Source organism: Diceros bicornis, chromosome 34 (genome assembly GCF_020826845.1).
Source record: "Diceros bicornis minor isolate mBicDic1 chromosome 34, mDicBic1.mat.cur, whole genome shotgun sequence".
NCBI classification, from domain to species: Eukaryota; Metazoa; Chordata; class Mammalia; order Perissodactyla; family Rhinocerotidae; genus Diceros; species Diceros bicornis.
The window spans coordinates 8,840,217-8,863,057 of NC_080773.1; the positions used below are offsets into that span (position 1 = coordinate 8,840,217).

The 22,841-nt window shown below is 60.3% G+C and overlaps 2 protein-coding genes across 2 annotated transcripts; one reads left to right on the forward strand and one right to left on the reverse strand.

Annotated features, from left to right (window-relative positions):
* The first annotated feature begins 5 nt into the window (after nucleotides 1–5).
* On the forward strand, nucleotides 6–3,072 carry IGFLR1 (IGF like family receptor 1). The gene is made up of 5 exons (XM_058530891.1): nucleotides 6–63; nucleotides 644–866; nucleotides 1,327–1,511; nucleotides 1,815–2,199; nucleotides 2,281–3,072. Exons 2-5 carry the CDS (start codon nucleotides 710–712, stop codon nucleotides 2,604–2,606), a joined length of 1,053 nt encoding a protein of 350 aa, XP_058386874.1. The 5' UTR covers nucleotides 6–63; nucleotides 644–709; the 3' UTR covers nucleotides 2,607–3,072.
* On the reverse strand, nucleotides 3,064–22,725 carry KMT2B (lysine methyltransferase 2B). The gene is made up of 37 exons (XM_058530825.1): nucleotides 22,348–22,725; nucleotides 21,140–21,212; nucleotides 18,872–20,898; nucleotides 18,568–18,681; nucleotides 18,331–18,481; nucleotides 17,785–18,064; nucleotides 17,568–17,623; nucleotides 17,044–17,322; nucleotides 16,669–16,763; nucleotides 16,291–16,389; nucleotides 16,036–16,149; nucleotides 15,757–15,903; nucleotides 15,560–15,655; nucleotides 14,976–15,093; nucleotides 14,325–14,438; nucleotides 13,968–14,152; nucleotides 13,803–13,892; nucleotides 13,607–13,711; nucleotides 13,400–13,473; nucleotides 12,723–12,838; nucleotides 12,535–12,626; nucleotides 12,318–12,455; nucleotides 11,424–11,582; nucleotides 11,072–11,192; nucleotides 10,916–10,994; nucleotides 10,653–10,813; nucleotides 9,424–9,651; nucleotides 8,048–9,341; nucleotides 7,868–7,957; nucleotides 7,683–7,792; nucleotides 5,028–5,165; nucleotides 4,870–4,944; nucleotides 4,592–4,769; nucleotides 4,188–4,295; nucleotides 3,980–4,063; nucleotides 3,732–3,861; nucleotides 3,064–3,640 (listed from the first exon to the last, which is right to left on the reverse strand). Exons 1-37 carry the CDS (start codon nucleotides 22,708–22,710, stop codon nucleotides 3,365–3,367), a joined length of 8,157 nt encoding a protein of 2,718 aa, XP_058386808.1. The 5' UTR covers nucleotides 22,711–22,725; the 3' UTR covers nucleotides 3,064–3,364.
* Nucleotides 22,726–22,841: the final 116 nt, after the last annotated feature.

Here is a 22,841-nt window from a genome sequence, read left to right on the forward strand (position 1 = left end):
CTGACGAAAAGGGGAAGTGGGCCTGGGCTCTGGCCACAACCTCAGCGGAGTAATCTCGAACAGGTGAGAAAGCAGCGGGCTCAGAGCCCAGGACCCTAGAAACCCCCAAGTGGGACCGGTGGGGTGGGGACACCTTTGTGCTGGTAACTTCAGCACATCCACCAGAGGCTTCTCAGGGGAAGACGCCTGGTGGTGGCAGATTGGAGGCTCCCCAGCCCAGAAGAGATTGAGTTTAGGAGCTAATTGAGTGGGAGTCTCCAGTGGGTAAGGGCTGCGTCCTCCATGCTGGCTACCCTGAGGGGGAGTTGGTAATACCGAATACTTAAGTTTACCATATGCCAAGTGCTGTTCTAAGCGCTTTACTTATAGTAACGGTTTTAATTCTCCACAGTAACCCTATGAGACAGGTGCTATTATCCCATTTTACGTGGGAAAAGAGAGGGCGGGAAAATGGCAGAGAGGGATATGAATCCACGCAGTCAGGCCCCATCCCGGTTCTAGCCATCTTGAGGCCTTGTGGCCTCTCTGCTAATGGGCCAGGAGAGGGACTGGGAGCTGGGGGGTAATTCCCCGCTTCTGAAGAGGCCTGGGGATCCTATGCCCCCACATCCACTGCTTCCTTCTGCCGGGGTTTCCTGGAAAGTGCGGCGGCGGCGCTGTGGGCGGAAGTCCTGCGGTCACGGCCCCCCAGGCTGCAGGCCCTGCCCGGATGGGGCCCCTCCGCTGCCTTCTGACTGCCGCGCTGCTCCTGGCCCTGGCGGCGCCGCGGGAGGCCTCCCAGCGCTGCGGCCGCCTCGAGTACTGGAACCCTGACAACCAGTGCTGCGGCAGTTGCCTGCAGCGCTTCGGGCCGCCCCCCTGCCCGGGTGAGGAGCAGGGACGGGGCGTATGCATACGGTGGGCAGAGCCAGGGGTGATGGGGAGCGGGAGAGGAGCGAGGTCTGTGGTTACAGCCCGTGAGGCTTGCTTCGGGGTAGGGGAGGGGTCTAAGCCTGTGAAGAAGGGGATGGCGTGGGTTACGACGGGGCCCGGGCTAAGGGGTGTGGCCGGGGGCGGCGAGGAAGCCGCGGCGGCGGCGGGGACGGCCGCGGACGTGGGCGGAGCGCGGGGCCGCAGCGGGAGGGGAGTGAGAGGGCGGGGCCCGCCGAGAGCAGGTTTGCGGGCCCGCGGCACTAACGCGGGGAGGACGGGAGGCGGGCGCGTCCGCTGATAGGACGGTGAGTAAGTGCAAGGGGCGGGGCCTCCTGGGATAGGACAGGAGGGAAGGGCGGCGCCAGGGTGGAGGAGGCGGGGCCTGGTCACACGTGAGACCCGGTCTCCCACCAGACCAGGAGTTTTCAGAAAACTGCGGGCTCAATGACTTTGGCGATCACGTAACGCACCCCTTCCAAGAGTGTCCTCCTGGGCAGTGCAACTCCGACAGCGCGGAGCTATGTAGCCCCTGTGGCGGTGGAGCCACGGCCCCTACTCCCGCCGGGAGGCGCGGCGGACCCCGGCGGCGCTGCAGAGAGGTGCGGTCGCCTCCGGAGGGCCTGGCCCTGGGTGCTGCTTGCCGGAGTGGGGCGGGGTTGGAGGGCGTGGCTTGGGACCGGGTGGGCGGGGTCTGGACCAAGGGAGGGGGTATAGCCCCACTGAGGAGGATAGGGGTTGGGGCACAGCGGTATCGGGAGGTGACCTGCCGGGGTTAAAGTAGGGGGGCGGGTCTGGATCAGGCGGAGGCGTGGCCCCACTGAGGGACATAGGGATGGGAGGACTGGGCTGAGAGGGCAGGAGCGGGGCGTGCCTCTTGCGTTACTGCAATCCCCTATTCCCAGAAGCCCGTCCCTACCAAGGAGCTCTGCCTCCTGACGCCTGGAAAACCGAGCGTCCTTAGCTCCCAGGAGCCCAGCTCACCGGCGATTTCCAGTCACCCGTGGACGTCTGAGCGCAACGTCCCTCAGCAGGCCTTGCCGAGTTTTGCCCTGCCCCTGGTGATGGTTCTGCTCCTGACCTCCACAGCAATCCTCCTGCTCGCCCTGCAAAGGCACTGCCGCCGCCGCCAGGGGAAAGCTCGCCTCCACCCCTATCCTGGCTTGGTTTGCAGCGACCCCACCACCCACACCCTCTCCTCCTTGCACTCCTCATCTCCAGGCTCCCTGGAGGCATCAGAGGCAGGGGACTCATGGAAGAGGGTGTCTCTGCTTCCACTCCTGGGCAGGGGTTAGTCGGGGACACACCAAGGAGAGGGAAAGTGGACTGGAAGCCCACCCTTCCTCCCCCTCACCCCTCCATGTCTTCCAGAACTGCCGAGTCTGGCGTCGCAGCCCCTGTCTCGCCTCCTGGATGAGCTGGAGGTGCTGGAGGAGCTGATTGTGCTGCTGGATCCTGAGCCTGGGCCAGGTGGGGGGATGGCCTGTGGCACCACTCGACACCTGGCTGCAAGATATGGACTGCCCGCTGCCTGGTCCACCTTTGCCTACTCACTGCGACCCAGTCGCTCACCTCTGCGGGCCCTGATCGAGATGGTGGTTGCGAGGGAACCCTCTGCCTCTCTGGGCCAGCTTGGCACACACCTGGCCCAGCTAGGGCGGGCAGATGCCCTGCGGGTGCTGTCCAAGCTTGGCTGATCTGAGGTTTGTCCAGCCTAGTACTCAACAAAAATAAAGTTTCCCTTGAAATAAGTGCCTGCTGTCTCTGAGCTTCAACTAAGTGGCCCTCTTAAAATAGAATCTTAATCGGGCCAAGACCCACCAGACATTCTCTCATTCCTCTCCCCACCAGAAAAAGGGCCCATTCCACCATACACATAAGACCAGATATGGGCGAGTTGGCCTTTAGTGCCTCTGGGCAACCAGGATCTCCTCTGAGAAATACTCCTGCTACCCCTGGGAGAAGTCATCTACAGGGAGCCAGCAGGGTTCTAACTTACAATATGTAGAACATTTGTTGCTCTGAAGCCTGAACAGACCCCACAATTCACTAATTTGAGACTGATGGACTTCCCTGGCTCAGGATGGGTGTGAGGCACAGAGAAACAGAAGCTCCTACCTGCCCCCAGCACCACACAAACAGGAAGACCACCTCTCCAAACATTGACAGACTTTATTGTGGGGGGTCCCCACCAGGGATCCCACCCTCTTAAATAAAAAAGTGCATAGAAAAGAAGGGATTTAGAAACCTTTGTACAATATCTACATCCTGGGCCCCCCAGGGCAGAAAGGGGGCGATTGCTGGGTGGGCTGGAGGGGTGGAGGCAGGGCCCTTGCCACCTGCATGCCCACATCCACCCTGAACATAAGGTGGGGGTGAGATGCTCTGGGAGGGACTAGGGAGCCCCCAGGCTAGGGGCAAGATGGCAGCAGGGGCGTGGTGGGTAGCCACGGCTTCAGTTAAGGAAGCGACGGCAGCGCTTGGCGCCACAGTTGCAGGGCAGCTTGTTGCTGGCGTCCTCAATGGGGAACTTGTAGTCATAGGTGAGCTCCTCACCACGCAGGATGCGGCGGAGGGCGAAGATAACAATATGCTTCTGGCCCTCCACGTGGATGACTCGAGAGAAGCAGTTGGGCTCACACGAGTGGTTGATGAAGCGGGCAGCATTGCCATGCATCGTGGCATCCACCACGTCAAAGTCATCCATGCGGAACATATAGCACCCAATGCCCTACAGGGACAGGGTGGGGCAGTCAGGTGCTCTGTTCCCATGGGCAGGCCCCGCTTCACCCACCTCATTCCCAGGACCTGGTGGAGCCCACCTTCCCATCGTAGAACTTCTCCCGCTTGTCAGTTAGCACAGAGCGAATGACGATACCAGAGTACTCAATGACCATCTCGCCAGCATCGATGTTGCGCTTACAGAACAGGCCCCGCCCATGGATGGCAGATCTGCAGGGAAGGACGGGCAAGGGCGAGCTCAGGGGGCAGGGGGAGGGAACCAAGGCAGCTCCACACCAGGGCGCCTGTCCATCCACCCAAGGGGCAGCCTCCCCCCAACCCCACTAACCTGTAGACACCCACAGCCTCTTTGGATGTCTTCTTGAGGTGGCGAAAGCGCATGGCCATGGGCAACTCCAGGCTGGTGGCGCGTCTGGAGGGAGCAGCAGTGTCACACATCCCACAGGCTGGTATCCAGGACCAACCTCTCTTGCCCCTGGTCATCCTCTTTGGGACCCTTCCAAACCACCCCCAGCACCCCAGCCTGCTCGCCATACCTGGTTGACCTCAGCTGCACCTCATCCTCTTCCTCGTCACAGGTGGCACCCTCAGGGAGCACCCGGTGCTGGGAGGCCAGGAAGTTGAACATGTCGAAGGTGCACTTCCTGCAGGCAGGAGGGAGGGAAGGAGGGAGATTCACAGGCAGCCCTTCAAGCAGATGCTACCCATCTATTCTTTGCCCTGGGCCTGCTGCTGGCAGGGCAGGAGGAATGCGCTACTACTGAAGACACACTAAAAGGGGAATGGATGGGTTCATTCTTCTGATGTGAACTCTAGAAGTAAGGCCTCGAGTGCCCTAGTGTCTTCTTCCCAGGCCTCTGTCTCCAATCTGTACAGACTTCATTGCCACCCTCAAGAACCTGGCTCCTTCAATCCAGGCATCACGCCCCAGCCCTCTCACCGGAGATAGACCTCGGCGCGGGCTGCCCCATGGGGGTTCAGGGGTGGTTCCTCCTGGCCCTCTCCCTGCTGGTGGTAGCGGAACTTATAGTGCTGGCAGCGCTGGGCCCCGGGCAGCTGCTCTGCCAGGAAGATGACAGCGTCATGGTGGATGCCGAGGAGCCTTGCCCCACTCATTCCTGGGAAGTCAAAGGTGAGGACACACAAGTCATGGCAGAGGCCCATCTTGCCCTTGGGGAGTCATCCCAGCCCCCAGCATCCCCATGGACCCCCACTTACCACTAAAGGAGAGATGTCTGAGTCGGGCATGCCCTCGGGCCTCTTGCACCTTCTCAATCAGAGTTCTCCACGCCCCTGCGGAGAGGGCAGGGCCAGAGCAGTCAGGTTGGTGTCCTACAGGATACCTTCCTTCCCCATCACTGCTACTCCCAACTCACCCTCCAAGCTCTCTGCCTCCACGCTGAACCCATCCTCACTGCTGATCTCAAAGCGCAGATGCGGGCCAGCCCGTTTCGGGGCCTGGTTCTCTTTGTCCTCTGGGGATGGAGGCTCTTCCTCAGAGCTCGAAGCCTCACCTGGTCCCAAGGAACAGGTCAGAGTAGGTGAGGATCACTCCTCCTGGACTCAAAAGCCCCCAGCTCCCCATCACCCTCCCTTCCTGCCTGAGCACAAACACACATACTGGGGCTGAAGGCCCTCTTCCTGCCCTAACTGGCCAGCGAACTGAATAGGACAGACATTATTTTTTTCTACAGGGCCTGTGGTCCCTTTTCTGCAGGACTTCTTGGCTAGATAGGCAGTTCCATGGAGGCCTGCAGTGTTGTCTCTCTGCAGGTCACACTTATGGCTCACTCAAACCCAGTCTACCATAAATGCCCATCTACCCCTCATTCTTCTGTCTCTCACACAAAATTAAAAATACTGGAGAATTATATTTTTCACATGTATTTTTTTTATATGCAGCACATTTCTGTAAATATTACAAATATATTATTATACAGGCCCATACTCATAGAATCAAGTACATATACATTCTGAGCTATTTAAGGGATTTCTCAGGGGCTGAAGACTTTAGAGCAGGCAAGACTTGCTGATGGAGGAGACATGAATATGAGAGAAAGAGGGGTCAAGGACAACTCTGAGGTTTGGGGCCTAAACAACTGGAAGGATGAAACTGCCACTGACTGAGATGGTGAGGATGCGAGAGCAACAAGTCCGGGGTGAAGGCTGAGAGCTCAGTTTGGGACTTGTTGAATCTGAGCTTCCTCTTAGAAAACCTCCCCCTGCAACTTGCTGAAGGAGAAGGCGGGCAGGCAGCAGGTTATAGAAGGGTGGCTAGCAAGCTGGGGGCTATCGGAATTAGAGCTGGGATTTGGAGCCATGAAGGTAGATGAGGGCACCTGGGAATGAGTGTAGATAGAGAAGTCAAGGCCAGGGCCCTGGACATGCCAAAGCTGACAGGTTGGGGCAATGAGGAGGCACAACCAGAGAGGTGAGGAGAGGGCTGGGGTTCCAAAGCCAGGGAAGGAAGTGCTTCAAGGAGGGAGGGATCTGTGTGCCAATACTGCTGCTGGCTCCCACAGGATGTGGACTGAGGACTGAGCACTGTATCTGGGTGGAGTGGGGGAACAGAAGTTTCCGTGGAGCAGGCTTTAGGAGACACGGGGCTCCCATGGCTGCACTTTCTCCCCATACTGCTTCTCTAGGCCAACCTGCCCACGTGCCCTTCAAGCCCTAAGCAAGACTCTAAACCTGACCCTTGCTGTGTGACCCACATCGTCTCCAGGCCTCAGTGCCCCTGGGTCCACCTCTGACAACTTCTTCCACCTCTTCTTAGCCTTCTCTCCTCCATCAGCTCCCTGAACACAACGGGCTGACTCCAGGGGCCTCGCCCAGCCACCCTCACTGCGTCCTTCCTCACAGCGCTCATTCCAAGCTGCAGTGCACTTGCTAACGGACGTGTCTGTTTCCTCTACCAAAATGTAGTCTAGTCCCTAAGGGCGGGGACCTGGCTGTCACGGTCATTGCCACATCCTCATGCCATCTCTGTCTCCTATAAGTAGCCTTTCCGTTAAGCAGTCTCAGGCTACCTTACTCCACTTTCATGCTCAGCACCTGCGCTCTACGTAATGAGAAAATCCACACATCAGGACAGGACTGGGGCCACGAGAACTTTCAAGCCTCAGGCTGCTCGATTACCAGCTTACTTGGCCACAGCCCACTCCCTCTCCCACTGCCCACGTGACCAACAGAGTACTGTACTTCCTTCCAGCCACACTGAGTCCGTCAGCCAAGACCGCTCCAAGGTACGCGCCCATCCCGCGTACTGATGTCCTTCACCTTTCCTCGAGGGGTCTCCTAGTCAAACCCCACCCTACGCCTCTGCCCATCTCCTTTTTGCCCTCATCCTTGGCTTTGCTGTCTCAGCCCTCACAACAAACCCTTTACACTGCTGCCTCACCTCCTCTGTAGGCTGAGCTTTTTGGCAAGACACCTGGGTGTTGTTTTGGCTTCCTCATCAACCACTGGCTTCAATTCTACACTCAGACATACACCCTCCCCTCCCTGTGCCACCTGCCCAACACGGCACACCGATCCTAGACCCCACACACCTCGTGTCCTCTGTGGCAGTTGGGGCTGCTGGCTACTCCCTTCTCTAGGCCTCTGGGCCACCACCCTCCTCTGACTTCCTTCCTACTGTTCCTGCCCCTCCTCTGGGTCCTAGGTGGGCTCTGTCTTCTCTGGACGATCCCCAAAACTTCATCTTTGGCTTTTTGAGGTACCTAGCCCTCTGACCCTGACAGACTAGGCTCTGCAGCCCTCCCCTGGGCTCTTGGGCATGCTGGACAGGCACTTGCAGAAGACCTGTCATATCGAGCTAAAACTTCCTCTCTCTGTTTCTGCCATAGACCATAAGCTCCCTGAGAGCGTCTCCAAAATTCTAGCACCAAGCCTCAGGCTTGTACCCAGGTGGGTGTGCAATGTGCAACCTTCAGTGGTGTTTTTTGAAGTGGACAGTTCTGTATCTGTCAGTGCCGCAGCTGAGGCGAGCACACGGAAGGAGGCAGTGAGAGGGAAAGGCTGGGCCCTACCTGAGTAGTGGTGCCACTGGGACTCAAGCAGCAGGTCGGGGGGACCGTCAGGGGCCCGGGGAAGACCACCTTCTGGAAGTGGCAGCAGAGGAGACCGGTCCTGGAGGGCCCTGTGAAGAGAGACCTGTCAGAAGGGGAGAAGGAGAGGTCCCAGGGCCTCCAGGGAAAGGGCCCTGGCCACTCACCTTGGGCTCTCCTCCCCAGCGGGCTCCCCAGGATCATCCAGGTCGAGAATCCCACGCACTGTGGGTGTCTTCATCCTCACTCGGCTAAGCCTGGTGATGGGGAGAACCGTGAGAAGGCCGAGCTGCCTCCCCCTGCCCACCTCTCCTGCCTGCCTCCATGGCCTCAGCACACTCACTCACCCACTGCCACTGAGCCCTGGACCCTGGGGGAGATCATCCAAGGCCTCTCCATCTTCCTCCAGCCGGGGGGTCTTGCTTGGGGGAGGAGCTGGTGGGGAACGGCCAGAGAAGGTGGATACCCTCTTGACACGGATGGCCTGGCGGGGCGGGCTGGGGGGCCCACTGCTCAACACCAGCGTCAGTGGAGTGGGGGGTGGGGGTGGGGTGGGGCGGACCACCCCCACCACAGGCAACACACTCAGCAGGGGTCCTGGGGGCAGAGTCCAGGAAGCGGGGGCTGTGGGGGGAATGGGAGGGGGCAGAGGTGGCTGCTTCACTGGGGGTGAGACAGGCTCACCTTCCCCAGCCATCTTCACAAACACTTGCCCCAGCTTGTTGACAAGGATGATTTTGGATGTGGCAGGTTTGGGGGGCTCAGGGGCAGGGCCCAGGCTCAATACTCGGACTCCTGGGGCCCCAGGGAGCCAGGCAAACGTCCGGGTGGAGTCAGCTGGGCTAGGAGGCAGGCCCTGGGGGGGCTGGCTGCCATTGGCCAGAGGAGGCGCTGTGGGGAGTGGCTCTTCTCTGGGCCCAGCACCCCCCTCCCCAGGCCCCCCTAGATTCTTCAATACAAAATCCACAATTTCTGATGGCAGGTCCTCAGGAGGTCGGGCCCTGTCCCCTGCAGCCCCAATGACCCCAGCCCGGCCTGCTCCTGGTCCTGAAGGAGTCCCTTGGCCCCGAGGCTGCTGGACTGCCTCAGCCTCGCTGTCTGTGCCGTCATCCACTCCGTCCAGCTGTTCGATGCGGGGCGCTCCAGGGAGGGCACCGGGGGCCAGGGCAGGGCCAGACACCACAGTCACAGGGAAATGGACGTAGCGAGGGGTGGGGCTGGTCTCCTCCTCTGAGCTGTCCCCTGGGCCCCCGTGGCTGCTCCCCATTGCCCCTGCAGCCACAATCTCTTCCTGGAAGGGCTCAGTCCCCAGCAGGCTGGCCGCAAAGTCCAGGTCAGCAGCACTCAGTCCTGACACCACCTCCATGTCCTCAAAGTCTGGGCCCAGGTCTTCAGGGGGTGGTGGAGGAGATGGGGCCGGGCCAGGGGGAGCCAGCTCCCCTGAGGTAGGTGTGAGGGCTCTAACGACTGAGGTAGGAGGGGGCACCCTGAGCTGAGGGGAAGTTCTGAGAGGGGAAGACGCCCGCCGTGATGGTGGCAGCCTGGGGGTCAGGGGGCTGGGACGACGGGAGCGTCTGGGGGGAGCTGGGAAGTCCAGGTCTCCCACTGTAGGGATGTGGTGGGTCAGAGAAGATGGACTTCCTGTGAGGGAAAACATCACTGTCAATCACGTACTCCTGCCTCACACGCCCCACCTCTCCCCCGGACATTCCCAGGTACTCGCCAGGGGAGGGCAGGGGTCCAAAGGAGACACCCCCCAAGGGCCTCCGGGATGGTGAGTAATTGGGCACTTTGATTCGAGCCCCCGAGAAAGAGCGGGGGGCCGAAGGAGGGGCGCTGCTTGGATCCGGCCGAAGAGTGGGGTCCAGGTTCTGAACAGGTGAGTGGTGCTCAGGAGCTCGCGGGGTAAGGGCATCTGTATCTGGTGGGGGGTTCACATGATCTGGGGGCTCTAAAGAGGCCAGAGAATGACATCAGGGGTGGCAGGGGCTCTTTATCAAAGCTTCTTCTCACATGCCCTCCCTTCTTTTGAAACAACTGCACCTTCTCCAATCCCGCCCCTAACCCGGTCACAGTGAGTACTGGTTCCAGTCATCACCTAGCCCCCAAACCCCTCGGTGGCTTCTGCAACACCTCCACACGCACCCGGGTTAGGTCCTCACCCATCCTTTGCCATCACCCCCCTTCCCAGCTGCCTACTGCTCCCTCTCTGATTCAGGCCCCACAGGCCACGAGAGGCACTGCCCTCTCTCCAGCACGGCCAGTCCCACCACTTTCTGACCTGCTCTGTGCATCCCCGCCACATCAAACGCATCCGCCCCATCCTGGTGCTGGCAGCTCCCCATTACCTGGCTCCACCCAATCTGTGCAAGCTGATCTCTGCCGCCTCCTCCCAACATTCCCTTGTTTCCAGCCAGGACGGCTGCACCCTCCTCCCCTCTCCACTTCATGTCATGCTCAACCTGGAACAAACCCCCTACCTGCAAACACCACCCAGATCTCTCCCTCCTCCCATTCAGCCCACAATGGCCTCTCCCCCTTTACCAGGCTCTAAGCCCACTCTTTGCTCTGCTCCATCCCTCAGTGCCAGCATGGCTATGAGGGTGCCAGTTTGGGAACTGAGCAGATCCAGGTTTGAGCCCTGGCCCCATCACTATGTAACTATGGAGAGCAACTGCCCTCTCGAGGTGCAGTACAGCGTGGCTTGTGCCTTCCTCAGAGGGCTGTGGGGAGCATTACATAAGCGCGTGCCCCAAGTTAGGTGGCCAAAAACGCTCGTTACGCTTGTCAAGAAGTTGCCACCTACTCCCCATCAGCAGGCAGCACGGTGCTCTCCCCTCACTTCCTGTGAAATGCTGAGCACAGGCCCTGGCACGTAATGCACAGTCATTAAGTTCTCTCATAGTGCCTTTACGACAAATGGAAGAAAATGAGGTAGTTCCAAGGCCGGACCTGATGAAGGGGTGGGGCTGTGCACAATGGTCTGGTTCTCCTCCGCTGCCTCCAGGTGAACTGGCTCTTCCCTCGGCCCCCACGGTCGATACTCCAGAATTCGGCACCGATACCAGCAGCGCCGCCGAGCATCCACCGTGCTCCAGTACAGACGGGAGCACCTGTTGGGTGGGCGTGTGAGACAAGAGGGTCAGGACAACTTGGGAAATGGGATCCAGTCCTAGAGTTCCCCAACCCCACCAATCCCCCCTTAGGCTGCTCACTGGTAGCCAATGGGGAAGAGCCGTCCCTCGCAGTCCGAGAGATCAGAAAGAGTACCCAAGGAGTCAATTCGGATGGAGCCTGTGGTGCAGAGGAGAGGTCAGGAGGGTGGGGCCAGGCAGGGTCAAGAAGACCAGGGCAGAGAGCAAGCGGCTTACCAATGAGCACATTGATGGCATCAGGTTCGAGTCCCGTCAAGAATTTTCGTTTGAAGTTGATGCCCTCAAAGTCTACATAGACTCGGCGGAGAACATCAAAACCATCGGGGGTCACAATCTCCTGGGAGGTGGGTGGCAAATGGGGTGCTGGATTGGTGGGGGGTAGGGGGATGCAAGGGAAGGCTCTGTAGGCAGGAGCTGGAGAGTTGAGGGCTTGGCTAAAGGACTTGGGGAGAATAAGGAGGAGACACTAAGAGGCAGCAAGGACCAGGCCTGAGGGGCCGCAGGGGTCCCTGAGTGGAAAGGGAAGAGAGAGTAGTGGGGAGCTGTCTCCCTCACGGTTCTGGCCCACCTTGCCATCCAGCAGGTCTGTGTGTTTCTGGCAGAAAACTTTCTTGTCGTCCTGGAAGATGCAGTAGCTGGCCCGGGCGCACATGAAGTGGAAGTTGCTGAGGCAGGAGGACAGGCAGCAGCCCACCGTGGCTCCAGGCTTCAGGCAGAGCTCACAGCGCTGCGGGTGGAAGGGGCTGCTAAGGGGAGAAGCCAGTGACCGGGGCCGGGGCCTGATGCTCAGCATTGCTGTCCTGACACTCTGCCTGGGCCCCTGTTGAGCCCAGCACCTCACACAGAAAGGCACTCACCAACATAACCTCTTCCCTAGCTGCAGCCAGGCCAGGTGCACATCGAAAGCATTGCCGAGTTTTAGAAGCAGTGTTGCGGTAGGAAGAAAAACACCAACAGCTAACGCTTTCTGAGTAGCACCTACCATCTGTCTCACACTGTTCTCATGAGGAACCTGCACTATCTCATTTACTCCTCTCATCTACCCCTGGATAGGTAACTCCATCATCCCACCTCCTGACGGTGAGCCTGAGGCATTCTGCAGTTCCTGACCCAGTGCCACACCGTGAGGAGAACCCTAACCCGGGCAACACCTCACCTCACGGGACGTAGAAGAGCTAAATGCCATCCTGTCTGGAGAGCATCTGCACAGGTGCAATCAATGGGAGGTCTTCTAACTTTTAGTCTCCCTGGCTTTAGGCCTGGATTACGGCCAGAGGGCACAAATAGGAAAAAAGCCGCTATCACTGCAGCACCAGAGTCCTGGGACAACCAAAAAAGGTACCTAGGACCCACAGGGAAAGGACATGCTGGGGTAGAGACTGTGAAACAAGAGCTGTCTCCACCAGGAGTGGCCCTACCCCAGACCCCAAGGGCTGCCTGCCCTTCAGGCCCACGCCCTCACCATCTGCCTCCCTCGAGCCACAGCAGCGTGCACGTTCTTGAGGGAACCGTCGTTTTCCTCAAACACTTCGGCTGACCAAATGGCACAGTTGACGTGTGTCCACTCATTCTGCCCAATGTACAGGAGCCGCCCTGCCTCCTGAGGGCAGAGGAATGGCGTTAGGGGAGGCCCCAGGGACCAGGCCCCACAACCTGGGCCTTCCCACAGTAGCCCTCACCTTAGAGTCTGCATCCCCATATTTGAGGCAGAGTGCACACTGACGGGGGTCCTCCAGGTGTGAGAAAGCAGCTGGATCCTTGCCCTGGAAAGCTGGAAGGGGTGTGGGAAGAGATATTCAAGAATCAGGACCTGGAGCCTGGCCCACCAACCCAGGAGCTCTGGCTTCCAGCCCCTACTTCCTCGTACCTGCTGAGGGGTCCCCTGGAGGCTGCCCTGATTCTGGGGTCTCTGGTTCCTGCTGCCTCCACTGAGCGTAGACATGGTCCAGGGATGGGGGCAACACGGCATTGGGAAGGACTCCGCTGTGGACAGGCAGGGTCAGCATCTGACATGTCTCTAAGGGTGGCTGGACTGGGGCCCACCCACAATCTCAGCCTAAACACGCCATGACACCCTTTGTCCTCTCTCCACGTGGCATTTCTCTCAGTGTCCCGAACAAACCAGGCGCTCTCATGCCACCTGTGACACATGAAATACTGTTCCTCGTGCATGGAATACTCTTCCTCCACATCTCAGCTCAGATGTCATCTCTTCTGGGAAGGCTCAGGCCCCAGGCTCCAGCAGGCACCTCCTCTGGGCTCCCACAGCCCCCTGGGCTTCCCCATCACCGCCCTGACCGTCTGGGTCATCAGCGCCTGCGCAGCTCCGCAACATTGCCACGCACAAACTAGAAATAGAAGCTAACTACACGATCTGGTCTTTGCTAGTCTAGAACCGTTGAGGACTCGCATCCTGGTCCCACCCCCCTCTGGACCCTGACTCTGCTCTTCGTCTGTCCTCAGCCCAGCCTGACCCTGGATTCCCAGGTGCCCTGGCCTTTGCCCTCACTCCCTGGTCCCCTCCTGCTACCCAGCCTTGCTCACTTCGGCAGCCGGGTACTCCGTCGCCAGTACTTGGGGTCGTGGGCGTCGAACCAGCCGAACGCAGACTCTAGCAGCTGGGAAGTGGGTTAACAGGATGAGAAGGACTGGCTTCCCCAGGAGAGGTGGCGGGGGCAGAGTCTGGAGGACCCACTCTCTCCTCCCCACTACCACTCAAGCCACCCTATAGGCACCCCCCAAAGAGCTCACCTTCAGTAGGAGCCCCTTCGTCTGGCCTCCAGCCCGGCGCTCTGGGGTCTCCCCTTCTTCTGAGTGCCTCATCAGGATGCCCACCATGTCCTCCATAAAGCTGTGCTGTAAGGGGGTTTGTCAGGATCCGAACCCCCACCTCAACCCCAGCCCTCTCTTCCTGGCACCCACCTGTTCCTCTCAGTGTCCCACTCACCACGGACTTGTAGTGGCCTTCCTCAAAGCGCTGACTCACGGCTTGCAGATCGCAGGGCCCTGGGTGCAGCTGCTTTCCATCCTGCCCACACTGCAGAGAGGGGAAGTCAGCAGGGCTGGCGCCGGGCCTGGCCCCACCCCGGCCTGCCATCCGAGCCCCCCAGACCTGGGTGCACAGCAGCAGTGGGCCCGCCACCTTGGAGGTCAGTAGGCCCTGGAGCACCTGGCGCAGGCCCCCCTGCAAGGCCCCACTCAGGGCCTCTCGCCAGCGGGGGTGCGTGGCCCCAGCACACGGTCCACAGGTGTACAGCACCGAGTCTGGCAGCCCCGAAAGGATCTCATAGTCTTCATCTAGAACAGCCAGGGCAGGAAGGAGAAAATGGTCCCGGAGCATGAAAGGGCTCTCAGCAGCCCCTGGGTCGCCAAGGACATCAAGCCCACCTGTCCTCTGATGGCCTGCAGTGGGGGGTAGGACGGGGATCCCCACAGGCGGAGACCAAACTCCCGGGATTGGCCCACCCACCTGAGAGCCCCTCGCACTTGGCGTGCACCCAGTGGTCACACTGTGCACACTGCATCATCTTGCTCTCGTAGTCATTGTCTTCATAGCAGCGTGTGCAGATCGGGCAATAGTTTCCTGGAGGAAGAGGGAAGAGGCAAGTGAGAGGGCCTGGGGCCACTACCTGGCCCTCAGGGTCCCTGCTGGGGCCCGCCATCCCTTGCCCGCGGCACCGGCTGCCTCCATTATGCCCCATCTTGGGTCCCTACCATTCCCACCAAGCAAGCTAAGGATAAGGCCTCTTTACCAGCCCTGCAGCCCCAATGCCTCACAAAGAATAGGGCTTTGCTAAACGTGCTGCCTGAATAAATAAGGAAAGCCCCGGCTTTCAAAGTGCTCAGTGGACACGTGAGGTTCCAGGAGGCATCTCAGGGACCACCACGAGGTGGGGGTCTCAGGCCCTCCACTGCCATTGTCCTCCAGAGGGGCTGTGTCCCTCTATGTGAGGTACTAGACGGGCTTCTGTGCAACAGGACCCTGAACGGAAGAAAAGGTTCCACAGCTAGAAGTGGGGGGAAGTCACCAGAAAAGAGCATCTGCTCTAGCTGCCTGTCTAGGAGCCTGGCCCACTCCCCGGTGGCCCCTCAGGGCCCACGTCCCCTGCCAGGTCCCCACCTTTCTCAAAGAGCTGGGTGCACCTGGGGCAGAGGCTGTAATCTCCAGACCACTCGACGTCCCAGTTCTTGCCTGGAGTCGCCCCACAGCTCTTACAGCGCACGCAGGCTGAGCAGATCTGGGGGGGCAGGGCCACGTTAGGGGGAGAGCCAGGCACCAGGCTGGAGCAGTGCGAGGGCGGATGGGCAAAGAGGAGTGGACAGTAGACAGGAAACAGATGAGGAAGGGTGAGTAAGAGGAGAAAAGGTGTGGGGAAAGATGAGGAGGAGGAGGGAGAGGAAGGGAAGCGGGGAGGGAGAGGGACGAAGCGGGGAGACTGGCGGACGGACACGGAGGGTGGAGGTTAGGCTAGAGCAGGGGATTCTGTGCCCAGGACTATGGAATCCATGAGCCCCTGAAGCCGTTATGTACAAATTCTGCATATAACTCTAATCTATGTCACATTTTTGAAGAGGACACGTTGTTTAACAAACTCTCTAACGACCTCCAAAGCCCCACCTCGTGACAGCCCTGGGCTAGAGCAGGTCTGGGCTGTGGCGGCATGAAGTGGAGCCCCACAGCAGGCACGCGGCCTCATCTCTCACCCAGTGGCGCCGTTTGCGTGTGGCCCGGGTTGGGTAGCTGGGCCCCAGGCAGGCCGGGTGGTAAGCGTGGCGGCAGCGCTCGCACTCCAGGAGGTGCTGTTGGGTGTTGGAGAAGGACAGCAATACAGAACCTACTGGCATAGGAATACCCGTCTCCTCCACGCCACCACCCACCCTCATGGCCCCCACGCCCAAACCTTGGATCCCCGGCCTTTGCGCCCACAGACGTGGCAGAACTTGCAGCGGCGGCAGCACCAGGTGTCACGATGTTGGGGCAGGGGCCGCTCGGCCTCCTCCAGGCAGAATGGGTGGAAAGGGTCACAGCAGACTTGGCAGAACACCAGCTGGGAGTGGGGAGAGTGAACGATGGGCACAGTGTGAGGCCAGGGGATGAGACCCTGCTGAGAAGGCCCAAGAAACCAGGCAGTAAGGGCCAGTGGAGACTAGGGGGCTGTGAAAAAAGGCGGGGCTCCAACCTCATGCAGGCCTTTGCTGGCACAGAGCAAGCACACCATCGGCGGCCCCCCTGGCACGGAGGTGAGCACACTTAGGCCGCCCATCAGCCACACGTTCTCCAGGTCACAGTCCTCCTGAGGGAAGAGAGGACACAGGATCAGAGGGCAGCCAGGAACACAAGCCAGATCCATCCTTAAAGCCCTGGCTTCTCGGGCACAACCAACAAGTTTCTTCCAACCACAGTCCCCACTACCCTCCCCATGTCAATGCCATACCTTAAAATCCACACGGACCCGGTGCACGCCATCAGGGGACTTCTGTTTTCCAGTCCAGCCATTGGGGAAAGAAGCAAAGGGGCCAGGGACCAAAGCATCCTAGGGAGAGATGGTGGCAGTCAGAAGGCTGCCAGCCCCACCCTTTGCCAACTTCTCTCCTCGTGGACCTCTCTCCCAGCCTGCCCGACCATAGCTTTTGCCCAAATCCTCTGCCTTCTAGAAGGACAGGCCTGCCTCACCCCTCAGGGCCTGCCTCCTGGTGTGGACACACCACGGCACTCAGTTGAGCCGGTTACCCTGACTCGCCAGGAAGCTCCTGGAGGGCGGGAGCCATGCCTTCCACAGGGCACGGGGTTCTTGGTGTGGGGCCGTGCTGACCTTGTCCAGGCGCCTGCGGGCCTTGAGCTGCAACACGGGCTGCAGGGTGGGTTTGCGGGGCCGGCTCTGCTCCTCAGGTTCTGGCACTGGCAGATCTGGGCAGGACACATGAGTGGTGAGGTTCCCCCGTTGCTACAACCCCCAAATGTTACCTGATCCCCAGGGCCTTCTTGAGCTAACCAAGGTCCACCGGGATGACTCTTAGGCCTTGCTCAGCTACTGAAAACCCCACGCACCAGCTCTCCCTGTCAACCTACAACTACCTCCTCCTCTGCACTCAGCTACTTTCTCTAACATAGCCATAGAGCTCTGGGTCCAGGAGCCCTGTCCCTTCCACACAGAAGACTGAGAGAAGAAGTAACAAGCAAGTCGCACCATTCTCTCGGGGGGTCCGACGCCGGGGAGCAGGGGGACCCCCGGGGTCCGAGTCATCCGAGTCCTCGAAGATATCATAGGAGGGTCGCTGTTTGACGCAGCGCCGGGCTGACTTGCGCTGCAGTAGGAGGGAGTCCTGCTCCTCCGGCCCTTGGGGGGCCACCACCTCCTCCCGGGGCCCCCCAGCTCCCGCCCCCCGGCGTGGGCCTGGAGGACCAGGGGAGGCCTCAGGAGATTCATCGGAATCCCAGGGCAACAGCGTCTTCACTATCGTCCGGCCTGTGGGAACAGGGGACTTAGTTGGATCTGAGCTCAGCCAGGGACATGGGACATTGGGATGGAGAAAAGCCAGAAAGAAGTGGGGCAGAAAAGAACAAGTACGGGAGAAACCAAAGCACACGATGCAAAAGATGACAAGGATGGTGGACTACAAAGACAAGGGGAGCGAGCAAAGAGAGCGTAGTTTCCCCGTACCAGGAATCTAAACAAGGCTGTGTACAGAAATGCTCCGTAAACCTCGTTACCTTTTTTAGCCAGCCGTTCCATCTTCCGAGCCTCTATCTTGTCGCACTTCCGGTATCTGGGGAGGGGAGCAGCACGTCACCAGGGTAGGGGACTGGTGGTCTGGGGGAAGAGAGGAAGCTCTCCACAAGGATGCCAATCCCACTGCTCTGGCAGGGCAGGAGGCCTGGGTGACTGACAACCACGGGTGGGAATGGAGCCTGCCCCCCAGCTACTCACACACAGCACTGCTTCTTGGTGTTGGGGCCTCCAAACTTGGGCTTGTCCAGGCAGTTGACACAAGACCCACAGTCCTGCACACGCAGACAGCCCCGACAGTGTCCACACCGCGCCATCCGCATCTTCTTGCCATGATGGGAGGGCAGTGAGCGCCGGGGTGTGTGGGCCAGGGTCCCTGCAGACCCTGCAGGCTCTGAGTCTCCCCCAGCCCCTGCTGACTCCACCTTTCCCCGCCGGGACCGTGATGGGACACTCTCGGTCTCAGATGCTGATGACGTATCTAGTGCAGCGGAGAGGAGTGGATGGAGCCATGAAGCCATCGGGCATTCTACCCCACTTCCCTGTTCTCCCCTCTGGACCCCACTTTCCCACACTGCTCAGATTCCAGGTGCCCCCAAACTCGCTCTAAGACCTAGCACTCCAATCCTCTTGCCACCTAGCCCCAAGCACCCAACTCAGCTCTCTCTCTCCTAGGCTCTGGCTGCATTCACTTGCCCCCAAACTTGACACAGCTGTCAAATCGCCCCACAACACACCCGCCCCTACCCTCTGTGGCGAGGTCCTGCCGATCCCGGAGAGGGAGAGCACTGAGACGGGGAACATCTTCAGGCACCATGGCCCGGGCCTGACCCAGGGCCACAGCAGCATGTCGGCAGACGTGTTTGATGCGGGGGCCTTGCACAGGGGACTCGGGGCCCTGGGGGAGAGAAACCATGTGTGGGGAGCAGCCCCTTGAGCTCCTGCAATCAGGCTTCTTCGGAGGGCCCTCTTCCCACTCCATACCGATGGTCTCTCTCTCTTAATTTCCACTGATTCATCTTCAGACCTGACAGAAGCTCTATCTGGGATTTGCTTGACAGTCCCCATGACCTCCTCCATCTGCCCTCCAGGGCTTGGCTGGTGGGGGAATAAACACGGTCAGAGGCTGGAAAGTGAGGAATGCTGGGGCCTGGGAAGCAACACAGGAAGCCGGCGGACAGGGGAAGGACTGGCTCTGAGGGCTCCCCGCAATGCTGGAAGGTGTCCAGGGAGGCAGGAGGTTAAGGGGTTGCAGAGAATTGAGGCTTGGCCAAAGCGTCACGCTCACCGGCATCAAAGAAGCCACCTTCTGCTGCTGCTGCTGGTCGATCTTGAACAGCTGCACCTTGGCTCTCTTGAGGAGGCTGAACATTTTCTCCTCCACACCAGACAGTGGTAAGGAACCCAGGCCAGCAATCCGCGTCTTCTCCAGGGGTGGTGGCTGCTGTGGTGGTGGCGGTGGCTGCAGCTGTAACTGTGGCTGCTGTGGTGGTAGGGCCTGGGGCAGCAGCTGGGTTTGCAAGGCCTGCAAAGGCTGCTGTAGCTGAGCCTGAGGCTGCTGCCCACTGCTCAGAGCTGGAACCGCAGCAGGGGGCACCTCAGCCTTAACAGGAGCGGCCACCACGGGGGCAAATCGAGGCAGGCTGAGGTGGTTGGTACGGCCCACTGCCCGTGGCTCAGGCTCAGCTGGAGAGTCATCAGCGGGAGGAGGCTCTGGCTCAGGGGCTTCAGGGGCCCCAAGAGGAGGAGTAGTAAGCACCGATTCGTAGATCTTCAGGTGAGCTTCACTTGGGGTAAACTGAGGGGCCCGAAGGAGCAGGGGCCTCCGGGATGGAGTGACAGGGGCAGGAGGTGGGGGTGGGGCCGGCGGTGGAGCTGGGGGAGGAGGGGGCAGTTCCCGGGTCAGGGAAGTCCAACGAAATGTGGGTTCCCTTAGGATGGACCGTCTCTTCTCAGGGAGTGGCACTGGGGTAGATGGAGGAGTTGGGGCACGTGGTGGAGAGGGAGCTGGTGCTGGTTCCTGGGGGGCAAGTGGGGAGATGGCAACTGGAGGCCGCAGAGTAGGTGAGACCTCCACCTTTGGGGGTTTGGGGGGATCTTCATCCATAAATCGTCGGGGTGTCTTGATGATGCGGGAGGAGCGGGCACTCACCACAGGCATAATAAACTGCCGGATATTCTTCAGAAAGGTGGTACTTTTGGGAGCCACAGTGGGGCTGTCTTCTAGAGGGCCTCCCGTGGCGGTGGTGCTGGGGGCTAGAGTGGGAGGAGAGGTGCCCTCCGGCCCTGCCCGAGCAGCTTCCCGCTCTGCCCGCTGGCTGGGAGTCAGGGGAGGCCGGCCCCTCTTCCTGGAGCATGTGGCTGGGACCACAGGAGGAGGGGATTCCTCCTGCTCCTCTGGGGCAGGAGGGGGTGGAGGAGGTGGAGGGGATGGTGGGGGCGGAGGGGACACTGGGGGTGGGGGAGGGCAAAGTGGGGATGGAGGAGATGTGGAGGGGGGTGGGAGGGGTGGAGGAGATGGAGGGGCTGGAGGAGACAGGGGTGGCGATGGCAGCTTTGCCTCTTCCTTGTCCTCAGCTAGCGTCATCTCTTCCTCAGCTACAGCTCTCTTTTCCTTCTCTTCCTCCTCCTCCTTGTCTTTCTCTTCTTTTTTCTCCTCTTTTCCCTCCTCCTCCAGCTTCTGCTCCTTCCTCCAGCAGGGGCCCTCTCCCTGTCCAGACTCAACTCTTCCTTGGGGGGCATCCTGCCAGCTTTCTTCATGTTGACCTTGACCCTGACCTGATTCAAGTCCCAAGGACAACTGTCCCATCTTCACTTTTTTGGCCTTTGAAACAAACTTGATCACGAGAGGGAGCCCGCCTCGGCCTCGGCCCCTGCCTCCACGACCTCCTCGCCCAGACTGTCCTCCACGCTTGGGGGTCCCAGGTCCTGGGCCTGGCCCCTCCTTGCACTTCCAGCTGCCAGTTCGGTGTTTTACTGGGACCACAGGAGGTGGGGGCTCAGGTCTGGGGATTGTCACAGCTGCTTCTGCCACCACTACTGCTTGTTGTTTTCTCCTGCAGGGGCCGGCTGGCCGTCCTGGGGGCCGTCCCCGAGACCGACGGGGGGTGGAGGGCTCACATGCTCGGCTCCGGGGGGCTGGGGGTGCCTGGGCCCGCCGGAGAAGTTCAGTCAGTGCCTGCACCATCCGTTCTGTGCCCTCCTCACCCCGTTTCCGTGCAGGAGTCTTTGTGGGGGTAGGAGCCACATCTGCTAGGCGAGGAGGCGGAAGGGGGGTCGTCTTATGCTTGCGGCCCCGACCTCGGGGGGCTCGACCTAAAAGGAGAATAGGTGTGGGGAGATGGGTCAAGCTAGCCCTGCAGACTGAAAAAGGCTCTCCAGGAGGCCAGGGACTAAGTCTTGTCTGTTTCCCCCACAGCCCAGTCTAGCTTGAGCTCTGAACACAGAACACACTCCATAACTGATGGAGACTCTAGCGGAACAGGGAAGAGCTGACATGAAGAGCGAGAATAACATTCCTGTAAAGCTACAGAGGTAGAGTTTCCCCGTCACTCACCTCGCTGGGATCGGAGCGCAGAGCGCAGGGAACTGGGGGCCACATCTTCATCTGAATGAAAACCCTGAAACTCCTGATTTAGGGGACCAGGGGTGGAGGGGAGAAACAGCAGTCAGTGCCAAAGCCCTCTTTCCACCTGAGTCTCAGGTATTGAGGAATATCCCCAGATTTCCCCCTAACGTCCCCCTGCTATTTACAAAAGAGCTGAAAGGATTGGATGGTGGGGGGCGGGGGGCGGAGCTAGAAAACAGGGTCTCTCCCTAGGGATGGAAGCACAGGGCATTTTGAAGCCCCATGCCCTGTGCCAGACCACACCACCACAGCCATCAGTGGTTCACTGTCCCAGAAGGGAACAGAACAGGGTCTTCTCAGACCAGGCAGTAGGCACTACCCTTAGATTCTCTCATATTCCAACTCAGATAAAAGTGAGACCTCCGTTTACACTATCTCAGGTTGCAGTTTTTTCTTACATCAAGATGGGAATAGGGGTACCCAAACAGAGTGTCTGTGTCTATCAAATGGTTGATCATATTAGGATCCACCCTGAACACTCAGGTGGCTACAAACTGTCCTAAGTGATACAACCCACAACTTCTTGCCTCTTCTGAAAGGCTGGGGATAAATCCTGAGGTGAACTCCGACCTGCTAGAGTGCCCAGTCTCAGCCTTCATTCCATTTCTCTTGAATCTGTACTCCCAAGAGAAAACCCTCCACCACTCTACCCTCTATCTACTTTAGGTCAGAAGAAGAATTGGGGCACTGACGAAACCAGGGATGTGGCAGAGATTATGAAGCCGGGCGGGGCAGCCTACAGGTAAGAGCCCAGAGAGCCCTGCCTCGGTCCACTAAAGCCACGCTGCTGCTGTCAACCACCACCGGGTGGGCATGCAGTCCCCGCAGCCTCCTCGCCCAAGCCTCTGCTGCCGCGGCTTTGCCAACTACCAAGAAGGCTCAACCCAGGACTCTTCAGCAGGACCCGTCTCGGGCCCCAGTGCCCAGCTGCAGCCCGGGCTTCTCTACCCACTTTCAGAGGCCCCTTCCACCGACAGCTCCGTGCAGCTCCTCCCAAGTCTATTTCCAAGGCCCCTTCCCTCCGCAGGTGCCCTGAGGACCCCGCTTCCCCACGTCACCCCTCGGGGCCACCCCGACCCCTGGAAGCCCCCGGCCTCCGCCCCGCCCGGCGCTAGGGACGCCTCCGACTGCCTCACCTCATCGTCGGATTCCCCGTCACTGCTCTCCTCGTCCGGCATGCAGCCCCGACTCGGGCCCCAGCCCCGGCCCCGGCCCCGGCCCCTGCCCCGCTGGACGCGCGGGCCGGCCCACAGGCGGCGGAGCCGGCGCAGGCCCCGGCGGAGCCCCAGCAAACGGAGCAGGGCCGTGTCCTCCCCGGGCTCGGCTCCGCCTGGCCCCGCCGTGCCGCCGCCGCGCCGCAGAGCTACCCGCACTCTCTCGGCCCCGCTGCCCCGTCCGCCGCGGCCCCCGCCCCCGCCGGGGCCCCGCGGCCGGCCCGGGAAGCGGCCCCGCGCGGAGCCAGGCCCGGGGCAACTGCCGCCGCCCGCCGCCGCCGCCATCTTGGCACCGTGAGAGGGGCCGGGGAGGCGGGGGGGAGGGGCGGCCCGTGCGCAGGGCCAGGGGGAGGGGAGGGAGGGGAGGGGCGGGGCGGCTCCGGCTCACGACAACAACCAGCGCCGCCGCCGGGTCG

Coding starts and splice junctions, on each gene's coding strand:
- IGFLR1 (XM_058530891.1), top strand. CDS start 710: ATGGGGCCCCTCCGCTGCCTTCTGACTGCCGCGCTGCTCCTGGCCCTG. Junction 867..1,326: donor CGGGCCGCCCCCCTGCCCGG/GTGAGGAGCAGG, acceptor GTCTCCCACCAG/ACCAGGAGTTTTCAGAAAAC. Junction 2,200..2,280: donor GCTTCCACTCCTGGGCAGGG/GTTAGTCGGGGA, acceptor CATGTCTTCCAG/AACTGCCGAGTCTGGCGTCG.
- KMT2B (XM_058530825.1), bottom strand. CDS start 22,710: ATGGCGGCGGCGGCGGGCGGCGGCAGTTGCCCCGGGCCTGGCTCCGCG. Junction 18,682..18,871: donor AGGTGGCTTCTTTGATGCCG/GTGAGCGTGACG, acceptor TTCCCCCACCAG/CCAAGCCCTGGAGGGCAGAT. Junction 17,624..17,784: donor ACCAAGAAGCAGTGCTGTGT/GTGAGTAGCTGG, acceptor TCCCCTCCCCAG/ATACCGGAAGTGCGACAAGA.